This window comes from Ascidia mentula, chromosome 5, assembly GCF_947561715.1.
Source record: "Ascidia mentula chromosome 5, kaAscMent1.1, whole genome shotgun sequence".
In the NCBI taxonomy this organism is placed as follows: Eukaryota; Metazoa; Chordata; class Ascidiacea; order Phlebobranchia; family Ascidiidae; genus Ascidia; species Ascidia mentula.
In genome coordinates this window covers 1,825,898-1,836,848 of record NC_138570.1, presented here as the reverse complement: position 1 = coordinate 1,836,848, position 10,951 = coordinate 1,825,898, and the positions used below count along the sequence as shown (strand labels likewise).

General features: G+C 40.0%; 2 protein-coding genes across 2 annotated transcripts; one reads left to right on the top strand and one right to left on the bottom strand.

Annotated features, from left to right (window-relative positions):
• Positions 1 to 1,026: 1,026 nt before the first annotated feature.
• LOC145901800 (uncharacterized) lies at positions 1,027 to 3,366 on the top strand. The gene is made up of 4 exons (XM_082989597.1): positions 1,027 to 1,278; positions 1,537 to 1,681; positions 2,323 to 2,429; positions 3,115 to 3,366. The coding sequence occupies exons 1-4, from the start codon at positions 1,027 to 1,029 to the stop codon at positions 3,364 to 3,366; spliced, it is 756 nt and encodes a 251-aa protein (XP_082845723.1).
• A 3,302-nt stretch (positions 3,367 to 6,668) lies between these two features.
• On the bottom strand, positions 6,669 to 8,619 carry LOC145901798 (uncharacterized). Its single transcript, XM_082989594.1, has 5 exons — positions 8,368 to 8,619; positions 8,024 to 8,168; positions 7,543 to 7,649; positions 6,832 to 7,067; positions 6,669 to 6,681 (listed from the first exon to the last, which is right to left on the bottom strand). The coding sequence occupies exons 1-5, from the start codon at positions 8,617 to 8,619 to the stop codon at positions 6,669 to 6,671; spliced, it is 753 nt and encodes a 250-aa protein (XP_082845720.1).
• Positions 8,620 to 10,951: the final 2,332 nt, after the last annotated feature.

Sequence of the window (10,951 nt, the reverse complement as noted above, 5' to 3'; positions counted from 1 at the left end):
TTCTGTCCGAAGACGTAGCACTGTTATATGACCTTGGCGTTGTTGTTTTACGATTCAACTCAATTGTGAAATATTAATAAAATCTTTGATTGAACAATTATTGAAATAACATGGGCTGCCAAGTGATTTGTGTCATCTCAAGTTTTCGTCCATGACTCGACAAACACAGTGCGGCTATGCGCTTTTATGTTTGCTGAATTTACCTTTGCGGCCGATCGTCTCCATGCTACCAGGTGTTAAGGCATTTATAAAAGGTTGATCACCAAATGTTTAGAAGTAAGCAGATGTTTTCAGGTTTTCACTACAGATTTAGTGGTCGCTCATTGTACGTGTTTGTCAATATAGACCACAAAATGTAGCTTAGTTGAATTTGCAACTTTGCTTCTTTGAGTCGACAATACCTTCGCTCCATCAACGTCGCGGTAGATAAAATGTACGAAGGTTTGTTTGCCTTTGGCTTAAGGTCAAACATTGCGAAAGTCAGCACAAAGTGCACCCGAGAACAACAAACATTCACTGCTTGTCGTTAAAAAAATCGCATGCACAGTATTACATGCAGTATATCAGATAAAGGTTGCAGGACAAGCAGGATTTTCTGTAGCATGACTTTAATAGCATTTTAATTGGCCAAGTAACTCACATTTCAAGTAACGACGCAAATAGTGAACCCTCAGTAAATGAAATGTTTCGACTTTCACAAACAATTCGTTTAGTTTTTCACCAACCTCAAAGAATCGTTGTAATGATCAAGAAGGCTTTATAATTTCTATCGCCAAACAGTAACTGATGATACCTTGTCAGGCGAAATATATTTTTGTTAAACTAAACATCAACTGAGCTGTCTGTATAGTCGTTGTTTCGAACTAACATAGTAATACAAGTTGTGATAGTGTGAGCGATCGGCAGCCTGCAAAGGTACCTTGGTTTCAGCAGATCGAGATTTGGTTTTTACTCTGCAGTACATTTGATCAAATAGTAATTTTTTGTGTTATTCGTTTACGCAGCAGGCAGATATAGAAAGGCATTATGAAAGTTATACTGGCGGGTTATTCGAAAACTGGCACCAAGACGATGCATGCCGCATTGCACGCACTTGGCTACAAAGTGTTCGACTATTTGGAAAATTTATTGGTCTTGCACGAAGATTGGAATAGAATCTTTGAGAAGGGCGTTCAACCTGGTGATTTGGAACGAATGTACGAAGGCGCTGATGCTGTAAATGACATCCCGTGCTTTTATTACTGGAAGGAATTTTCTGAAGCCTTTCCTGAGGCAAAAGTAAAGGCTGATTTTTTGCTCCAATAGGTTTTTGAGCTAAATCAAACGATTGTATCAGCATTAATAATCAGTGAGATGAATGTGGCAATCAATTGCAGCTTAAACGATGGTGTTTCGGTTCATGTAAACAAAAGCCGATTACATATGAATTAAATGGAGATTCCAAACACTTTTTGAAACGATAGCCTCACTATTTGATCAGTCTGACCCAAATTGCAATTATCAAAAATACATTTTTCACCATTCTTGCATGCTCAGATTATTCTTTGCTTACGAGATGAAGACGAATGGTTCAAAAGCGTCCACAAACAAATGAAAAAAATGAACAGCAGTTGGTTGTGGTGGTGGATGTCCACTCTTACCTGGACCGGAATACGAAGGAGTAGATATCGAAACAACATGTGTAAGAGTCAATTATGTTGTTTCGTAAATGCACGTGCACTGATGATGAGACCTGATAGGGCGAAACAGTATACGCACAACTCTCTGCAGCTAATTAAGATAATTTTGGCATTTTGGCAGCTTACTGAAATATTTCTACAAATACAAAACTATGTCATATCTCGTTCATATGAAACGTGACTGATCCAGCTTGGCTGCAATGCCTTGGCTGCGAAGCCTGTGAACCTTATTACAAAACTATTTAACAAATAATGGTTTTCTCCATACCAATCCTTTTTCCTTGGATATGCTTGATTTGAGCAACGCAGAAGTAATACCATGCTTTCGCATAGCAAGGCAGGATCACCCCACTGCAGGTCCTCTACGCATGTGAAGGTCGCCCGACAAGTTGTGCGCTTGCGTACCAGTGTACCTTGGCCACAATATACCCCGTGAAGCCACTCAGTTGGTGGAGCGTTGGGCCTGGTTAGCCCAGGGTCGTGGGTTTAAACCTCACCGAGAGCTTGATTTTTCAGTTCTCGCTCCGACTTGTCGGGAAAAGTGACTGATCCAGCTAGACTGCAATGCCTTGGCTGTGAAGCCTGTGAGCCTTATGATTTGTGCAACGCTCTTTTAAGTTTATTCATTTGCTGCACATTTCAGTTAAGTTCCTGGGTGATACGAAAAGTTGGCCGAGATCCGGGTTGTTTCTACGCAATGAGAACACGCTAAAGAGACTGTACAGGGAGCACAACTTGTACGTTCAAACGGTGGGTCTCCACTAGTGATGTCTTACGCCGGATCCGGGTACCCGGACCCGGCCGGATATTGACCAATTTTCAATACCCGGACCCGGCCGGATAACACACTTAATTTTACCGGATAGTTGGGAAAGCATTTTTGTCCTAAAAACGGACAAACGTTCGCAAATTGCTCGTTTTTGGGACCCGGTCTGTGATACTCGCCGACTTCCGATTTTTCTTATGTTTGTTATCAAGGTTTTCGTGACGTGTTATACCATATTAATAAATGCCCACGTTTATTTGTTCCACTTATGATAAGCTAACCTTAACATAGCATTCTGTTTGGCAATCAAACATTTTTGACATACCGATAAAATACACGAATCGGTGTTAACAAACTGCCGGATCCAAATTACCCGGCCGGATTTGATTGATAACTATCCGGATCCGGCCGGTCCGGATAATTTGGAACTGGGAACATCACTAGTCTCCACTTACCATTGCGAAATTTGGTAAAAAAGGCAGCAAGCTGCACGAAATGTTTTAAAAAATATTGGAACATGAATGCTTACACCGCCATTGAAGCTAATGAGTATTTTTGCCGTTTCAATGTGGAACATAGATCGTTTCCATATGTAGATGTTTAAACATGATCACATTTTTTTAAACCGGTGCCAATCAACGCGCTATTAACACCACTTTGAATGCGCAGACGGCTCCCAAGGACAGATTGTTGATTTACCGAGTGACGGACGGTTGGAAACCGCTCTGTGACTTCCTTGGAGCTGAAATACCCGACCAGCCATTCCCACACAAGAACAAGGGTGCGGACCTCTTTGAAGAATATCGAAAAACGAATGATCTTGTGAAACGCGTCGAACGAGAAGCAAAGATTTCGCTGCTTGTGCTGGTTGCCGTCTTTGCGTTTTTCGTTTATCAGCTTTACTCATTCCTTTCGGTTTAACTGAAGTTCACGAGTAGAAACGTTAATTCCTATTTGTCGCAATTCTAGTTTTTATCAGGTTGTCGCCGAGGTTGTCTATTGTTGTGCAATCCACTCAATTTGCTATGTTATTAAAATCCTATATGAACGACTGAATACGGTAACTGATTCGGCAGGCTTAGCCTATGTGTTCGGATAAAATTATCAATTACATACGTCGTACAGTTAATATTGCCCATATCACGCTGATTGCGTAAGGCGCGGGGATCACATTAGGTATGGCTGATACAGCTTTACACAAGGGAAAAGTGGGAAACAAGACTTTAGCATTTTGAAGTCAATGCCTTGACACAATACACGATCAACAAGCTTATCACGTTCACAGCGCAGTGTGAGATAAATGCACACAACGCACGAACAGCACGCGATGCACAAATTTGGAAAGGATGTACTGAATGTTGCAACTTTCTTTAATACGTGATGGTATAGAATAAGCAGAATGTTACACGCTGCCACATTGCAATAGGCAGGATCGCGCAATCAAATATATCGCATTTCGATCATTAGATTCTCTGGCATTGCAGCTAAAATAAACCTAGTATTACAGGAAAAATCATGACAGGATATTGACCATAAAAAGTAAAGTTTAAAAAAATAAACCCTGTTTTGTTTAAAAAATAAAGTTATTTTATATCCTTTGGTAAATCTAAAAGTGTTTGCGAATCTCGGGGGGTCCGTGACGATATTAGAAAAAAGTGTGTTCTCATATATTCCTACCTCCACTCCGCTCTTTACAATAACACCATGAAGGTAATTGTGGCAGGCTTCACAAAAACCGGCACAAAAACCCTCACTGCAGCCCTGAGAGTACTTGGGTACACGGTGTTTTTTTTTTAATTCCAAATACATAGACGAATTGGCAATTCACTAAAAATGATTCAGTCCTGTTTTACATGTGAGCTAAAGGAAAAGGACAAATAAAGCACTTTCGATTAAAGTGTGGCCTTTCTATTTTACAAGCATTTGTACTGCTGCAGTCTGCATACGCATAAACTGAATTGTGTCGGGTTTCCATCTTAACGGGTGATTTACATCTTAAAAGGGATGATAAAAGCACTTTAACTGAGGTTTGGGACCAAACTGCTGGGTTCGATAGACTTTTTGCTGTGTTTAAAGCTCGAACACCGATTAGTGCATTTGCTTTAATGGTCAAAGTAGTTTTACGGTTGATGTTTGTTGCAAATCTGTTTTTGAACCAGATTGTGTTGATGATTCGAGACGCGGATTCGTGGTACAAAAGCATAGTGAAACAATTCTACGAAGTTATAACTTGCTATAGCACAGGCTGGACGTGGTGGGCATTGGAATGCTGCAGCATCTCCTCGATAATAAGAAGAGGCTTCTGGCACAATACACGTAATTTTGAGCTAGAATAAACATTACGTCATGATTGGTTGTTGCATATATCTGTAATTTGCAGCAATCGTGATGGCGTAGTCAAAATATTTGGTGGGGTTTGGTTGGGTTCCTCGTCGATTTAAGCGTGTTAATGTTAAACGAAAATGGCACAACTTGCATGAAAGAAAAGCTACTGTAAATGAACAAAAGTAGCATTTTCGACCTTTAGAAAAATAGCATCTTCTAAATATTTAACCTTCATATTTAGGAAGGGCTATGGCCCCTTTCTACGCCAATGGTAGCCATGGTGTCAGTGCTTTGACTTCAGTGATTAAACAGGTTGCTTGCATGGTTGTGTCAGTTCGATCTACTACCCTGCTCCTATGCAGTGAATTTTTTTACCGACCCAAAACCTTGGCCGAGTGCAAAGTTGGTTCCACATAACGTGAACACGATGAAGCGAATGTACAGGGAACACAACTTGTACGTGCAGACGGTGAGTTGCACGAGTAATTATCAGAAGTCGTCAAGGTTTACTATAAATTACGCTCTCTCAATATTTAGCAACGGTTTGTATTTTTCACTCGTCTCGCTCATTCAGTTAAGTAAACTAGGACCGCCTAGTTAAGTAGACGGTGAGTTGCACGAGTTATCAGAAGTCGTTAATGTTTACTATAAATTAGCCGCCGAGATTGCCCTTTGCCCCGATAGCTGATAACACTTTTTTCGACTTTGGAACGAGTCCGCATTGGAACAGCGAATACCACACTTAAATTTTACATGTTTGTGTATAAGACGGCGACGCTTGATGGTGTATTTCAGCTTAAATTTGGCAAAGTACAAATAAGTTGAATAAGACGGCAGGGCCAGCATTGTTCCAAATGACATTGTAAATAGTTTCTCGAAGACAACTGGTGTAACAAAAAGATCACCTTTATCATATGGACCAAACACAGACAAACTGTCTTGAAGCAAACCCAGTGATCGTTATAACTTCTAAAAGTCCCTTACTGAAACACCTCATGCGTGACGGGTGTGCAGATGCAGTGCTCCACCTTGCGGAAAAAAATTAAAACTTACATTCAAGATTTCCGCATGCTTATTTTTGAAGGGACAGCATTTGAAAATTGAAGCGTTCTTAAATACGATTGGGTCGTAAAAGACGTTTAAGCGCGTATACCAAAGTTGGTGCAAACAAACAAAAACATAAGGTGCATCTTCATGACGTGAATATTACAAGCCTTTAAAATCGACAGAAGACAGGAAGAAACCATACACGACTTTTGTACCACTACGTCATTAAAATGTTTATTTTTGGTCTAGGCCTACATGGTAACCGCGCTTGTTGCCGTAGAATTTACCAAGGATACGGTTGCTAATTTCTTGTGTCTGCAACATTAAATCTCCAAACACAAATATTACTTTTCCGAGCACTTGTTCATAACGTGTGAATGTCTTTGTTCCTCATACCTTCAATATAAAACCACGAACCCGTCTGTGGTTGGAGTTATCGCAACATTTTACCACAATCATATATTTATCGTTCAGGCGGCGCCTAAGGACAGATTGCTGGTGTACAAAGTCGCGATTGGGGTCCTCTTTGCGATTTCCTTGGAGTCGAAATACCCGAGCAGCCTTTTCCACACGAGAACAAGGGAGGGAAGATTATCTACGAATATCGGGTGACCCATGACATTGTGAGGAAAATGGAACAGGAGATCAAGATTACTTTTTTGATTTTAGCGATTGTTCTTGCCTTTGTCATGTATCAGTTGTCCATGTATATTTTCAGTTGAGGCGCAACTGATGTTGTGCATATATTTACTAACATGTTAAGACTTTCAACTCATTACTGACATAAGAAAATGTCATGTGAAAACTAACATTTCCAATACAAAAGTTAATAGACAATAAATATATGGAATTTAGGCGCAATGCCTGTTTCATAATAAAAGGTCGTTAACACTCTTTGTGTGTGTATTCAGGGTCGAAAGTTTATTTTTTTCCGCAGAACAATTTGTGACAGAATAAAACTACAACACAAAAATTAACAACTCTTATAATATCTTGCATCAACTACACACGTACCGGAAACACTGATAGAGAACAAATGCCAGAACGGTCACGAAAACTAGCAAAGTAATCTTGACCTCTTGCTCCATCTTAATCACGACCTCGTTGGTCTTGCGAAATTCTTTCATAAGACTCGCCCCCTTGTTCTTGTGTGGAAATGGCTGGTCGGGTATTTCGACTCCAAGGAAGTCACAGAGCGGTTTCCAACCTTCTGTCACTTTAAACACCAGCAATCTGTCCTTAGGCGCCGTCTGCACAAAAAAATATGATTCAAATGTGCAAAAGTTAGCGATTCACGCAATGCAGCAGGTGATGTTAATTAACGGCCAGCATCACGCGCTGTTGGAGTCGTCTGGCAAAACGTCACAAGCGTAAATTTGGAAAGTAAAAAAGAGAAAAGAATAGAAAGCAAACAAATTAAACAACCATCCAGTTTCCACCATATTCTGCTACATGAAATGACACACACACCATTCTGTTATAGTGAAGTGCTGCAAAAAGGGATTTTTACCAGTTGAACACCAGTAACTGTACCAGTGTTAGATATTTTGTAGTGAAAGTCTGAAAACTGTATGTTGCCAAACTACAAACTAAAATATGCCGTCACCGAGTCTACCACAAAACATTGAACATCTGGAACTTGCCTGATGTTGACGCTTGTCGAAAAATACCACATAAAAATACAAATGAATGATAACTAATAAATTTTAACAAAATCCTACTGACCGTCTGTACGTACAAGTTGTGTTCCCTGTACATTCGCTTTAACGTGTTTTCGTTGTGTGGAATCAACTTTGCACTCGGCCAAGGTTTTACGTCGGCCAAAAATTTCACTATTGGAAAAGACAGTTAAATTAAACTGACATCTCCATTCGAGCAATCTTTTTCAAATTAATGAAATTAATGCGGTTGTGTAAATTTAGCCATTGTTGTAACGGAAGAAATGGCTAATCCTGATGTTAAAAGCTAGTGCTTTGTTAGCACTGTATTTTCAAAAGCCTTCAGCTAAAGCAGGCAATAGATCCAATAATGTTTGGATATTTATCTGCTAAGATCGTAGTTACTCACCAAAGCTGCTCTGATGAGGTATATTAGGCCGAAACAGTGGCCCTGTCTGCATTCTCACGATAAAGCATCCTTGCGTTTTGTCATATGATAATTTAAATATAGGTTTAATAAAATATACAGCTCAAAATCTTGCCCTTACATGTATGGTAGCGATAATTCCGACTCGATATCGCAGACAGGCAACAGGAGTCTAAGGCCCACCACATCCAACACCAGTGCATTTCCTCAAGTTGTTTTAACAAGCTTTTGTACCACGAATCCTCGTCTCGAATCATCAACACAATCTGGTTCAAAAACAGATTTGCAACAAACACACCGGCTATAACTCAACAGTATCGTTTGTGTTTTGGAATAGACTTTTGTTAAAAATCAAATCCAGAAGCACCTTTCGGAAGCCCTTCTTAAACGATACATGCAGCGTAAAAAATGTTAAACCTATTAGGCTTTACTATTACCATACGTTTATGAACTGAATCGTTTAACCTTTGCCTGAGGAAAGGATTCAGACAGTTCCTTCCAATAGTACGAACACGGGGCGTCGCAAACAGCGTCCACACCTTCGTACATTCGTTCGAAATCGCCGAGCTGGACGCCATTCTCGTAAATCCGATTCCAGTCTTTGTACAAGTAATACTGGTTTTCTATGAAGTCGTACACTGTGTACCCCAGTATAGTAAGTGCTGCATTGAGTGATTTCGTACCGGTTTTTGGGTAACCGGCCACAATAACTTTCATGGTGCTACACTTCTGTAAGTATTTTGGTTTAATAAAAGACAAACTCGAAGGTAAACTTTAAAAAAGTCAACGTCTCAAACAACGATAAGCAAAGTGGAGCCAATAATATGAATTTACTCAATAACTTACACAATAATATAATGTGAAAGTTGCAGACAGATGGCAACTGTTTGGACCTATAAGGTCTCATCAGTGCATCTGGTGTGACTATCAGACGACTTTGCTGACCAAACGGCCAAGCAAAGACTTCCACTTTGTGGTGATTATACAATCACCGTCATCCTTTGGGCACCAAATTAGGTGCAACCTTACGGAGAAAACAAGGTGGAAACACTATGGCCAAGTCCGTTTCACAATATTCATATGATAAGCAAAGTGGAGCCAATAATATGAATTGTGGAAGCTGCAATGTCGTCTTATAGTCACCCCAGTTGCACTGATGAGACCTTGTAGGTCGAAACAGTGGCGCATCTGTTTGCAGCCTTCACGTCTCAAACAACGTCTAAGGCTCTGGCACGTTTCGCTCACTCGTTCACAGTCCTATGAACATGTGGAGTACATTTTCCTGGTCCTCAAGTGTAAAAATAGGAAAGAAACCAACTCAACATACCGTTAACTATAGCCCTAACTTCTGATAGAAAACAAAGTGCGCTTGGCAAAGCAGCCTCTTAATGAATGCCCTCTCATTTAATTCATGACAGTAATTGTTTTAGAAATGGATGACACGAGTTTTTGGCGACACCAATGATTTCCTGCCTCACTGTCGGCAACTTTTTTCCATTAAACCCCCGGCCAGTCTTGTTTGTGAGTTTTCACTGCATTCACGTGAACCATTCATCAAACCAACGGTAGGAAGCACTGGCCAGCTGTTGTCTTTAACAAGCCAAAATGATCATATATCACGTCGCTAGCACTACACATCGCTTGGAAAAGTGTATAAGCACCATGGGAGTTATTGTGACCCAAAAACCGGTACAAAATCACTCAATGCAACATTTACTATACTGGGGTACACAGTGTACGATAGAAAACCAGTATTACTTGTACGAAAACTTGATCCGGATTTGGTGATAAAAACGTTACGGTGGTGACACTGTAGATTGTTTCAACGAGACACTGGTTGTTTGAATTGTTTGCTTTTTTTTTTTTTTTTTACTTTTCCAAATTTACGCTTGTGACGTTGCCAGACGACTCTAACAGCGCGTGTATTGCTTGTCGTTTATTAACATTACCTGCTGCATTGCTTGAATCGCTAACTTTTGCACATTTGATTCATATATTTTGTGCAGACGGCGCCCAAGGACAGATTGCTGGTGTTGGAGGTTGGAAACCCCTCTGTGACTTCTTTGGAGTCGAAATACCCGACCAACCTTTTCTACACAAGAATAAGGGGGCAAGTCTTATGAAAGAGTTTCGCATGAGCAACGAAGCCGTGATGAAGATAGAGGTCAAGATTACTATGCTGGTGTTTTTGTTACTGTTCTGACGCTTGTTTTCTATCAGAGCATGTTGTGAATATTGTGCAAATAAAGAAATTTACTTGCTGTAAACTACTAGAGCCCTAACTTCTAACAGCATAAAATAAGCCAGTTTAGCAAAGCAGTATCTTTATGCCAGTAATTGTTAAGCAAAGCAAAGGGAAAAACAAGTTACAAGCGAAACAACTCCTGCTTGCAGAAAATTTGTTTTCCCAGTAACTCCCCGGTCTGAAACAATCTTGTTTGCGCGTTCTCAATGCTAAAACTATCTACACCATTTATCCAACAAACGCTATAAGAACCAAATAACAGATGTTTTCAAAATAATTGTTTCCACTTAATGCAGACATATCAAAGGCCAAAACAAACGAAAATAAAGTTAACCCAGACGATACTGAGACAATCGGAGAAAAGCAACCTTTCAAACCGAAGGGGGGTGTGTAGCAACACGAATGCTGCGTGACATAACACAGCTGAAACATGCAGGAAACAAAGAATGTAGGCGGACATACGCTCTCTCATCATTTAGCAACGGTTTGTATTTTTCATTCGTCTCGGTCAGTCACTAACGCGCTTAGTTAAGTTCAACCACCGCCTGATATTGCAACGTGTTTTTCATTTAATCAATAAGTCTGCTCACGGAGTCAATTTAGTAGCTTATAGTAAGAACACGCAAACAGACAATAGATCAGTACAGCAGCTTCAAGCAAAACATTCGAAACGCTGAAGTATGGATTTTGTATAGTTTAATACTGCATCGATCGCCATTATAAGTTCGCTTGCAATGTATGTATAAAAATTCGTCTTTCTCTAAAAACAATTGATATGTTAGTATTTAAAAAATTGAGGAAAAA

What these genes read in the sequence shown, in the direction of transcription:
- LOC145901798 (XM_082989594.1), bottom strand. Translation starts at nt 8,619, where the DNA reads ATGAAAGTTATTGTGGCCGGTTACCCAAAAACCGGTACGAAATCACTC. An exon ending in AATCCTTTCCTCAGGCAAAG is followed by an intron (nt 8,169 to 8,367) that starts GTTAAACGATTC and finishes TTTTTGAACCAG; the next exon opens with ATTGTGTTGATGATTCGAGA. An exon ending in ACAACTTGTACGTACAGACG is followed by an intron (nt 7,068 to 7,542) that starts GTCAGTAGGATT and finishes TTTTTTGTGCAG; the next exon opens with ACGGCGCCTAAGGACAGATT.
- LOC145901800 (XM_082989597.1), top strand. Translation starts at nt 1,027, where the DNA reads ATGAAAGTTATACTGGCGGGTTATTCGAAAACTGGCACCAAGACGATG. An exon ending in TAGATATCGAAACAACATGT is followed by an intron (nt 1,682 to 2,322) that starts GTAAGAGTCAAT and finishes TGCACATTTCAG; the next exon opens with TTAAGTTCCTGGGTGATACG. An exon ending in ACAACTTGTACGTTCAAACG is followed by an intron (nt 2,430 to 3,114) that starts GTGGGTCTCCAC and finishes TTGAATGCGCAG; the next exon opens with ACGGCTCCCAAGGACAGATT.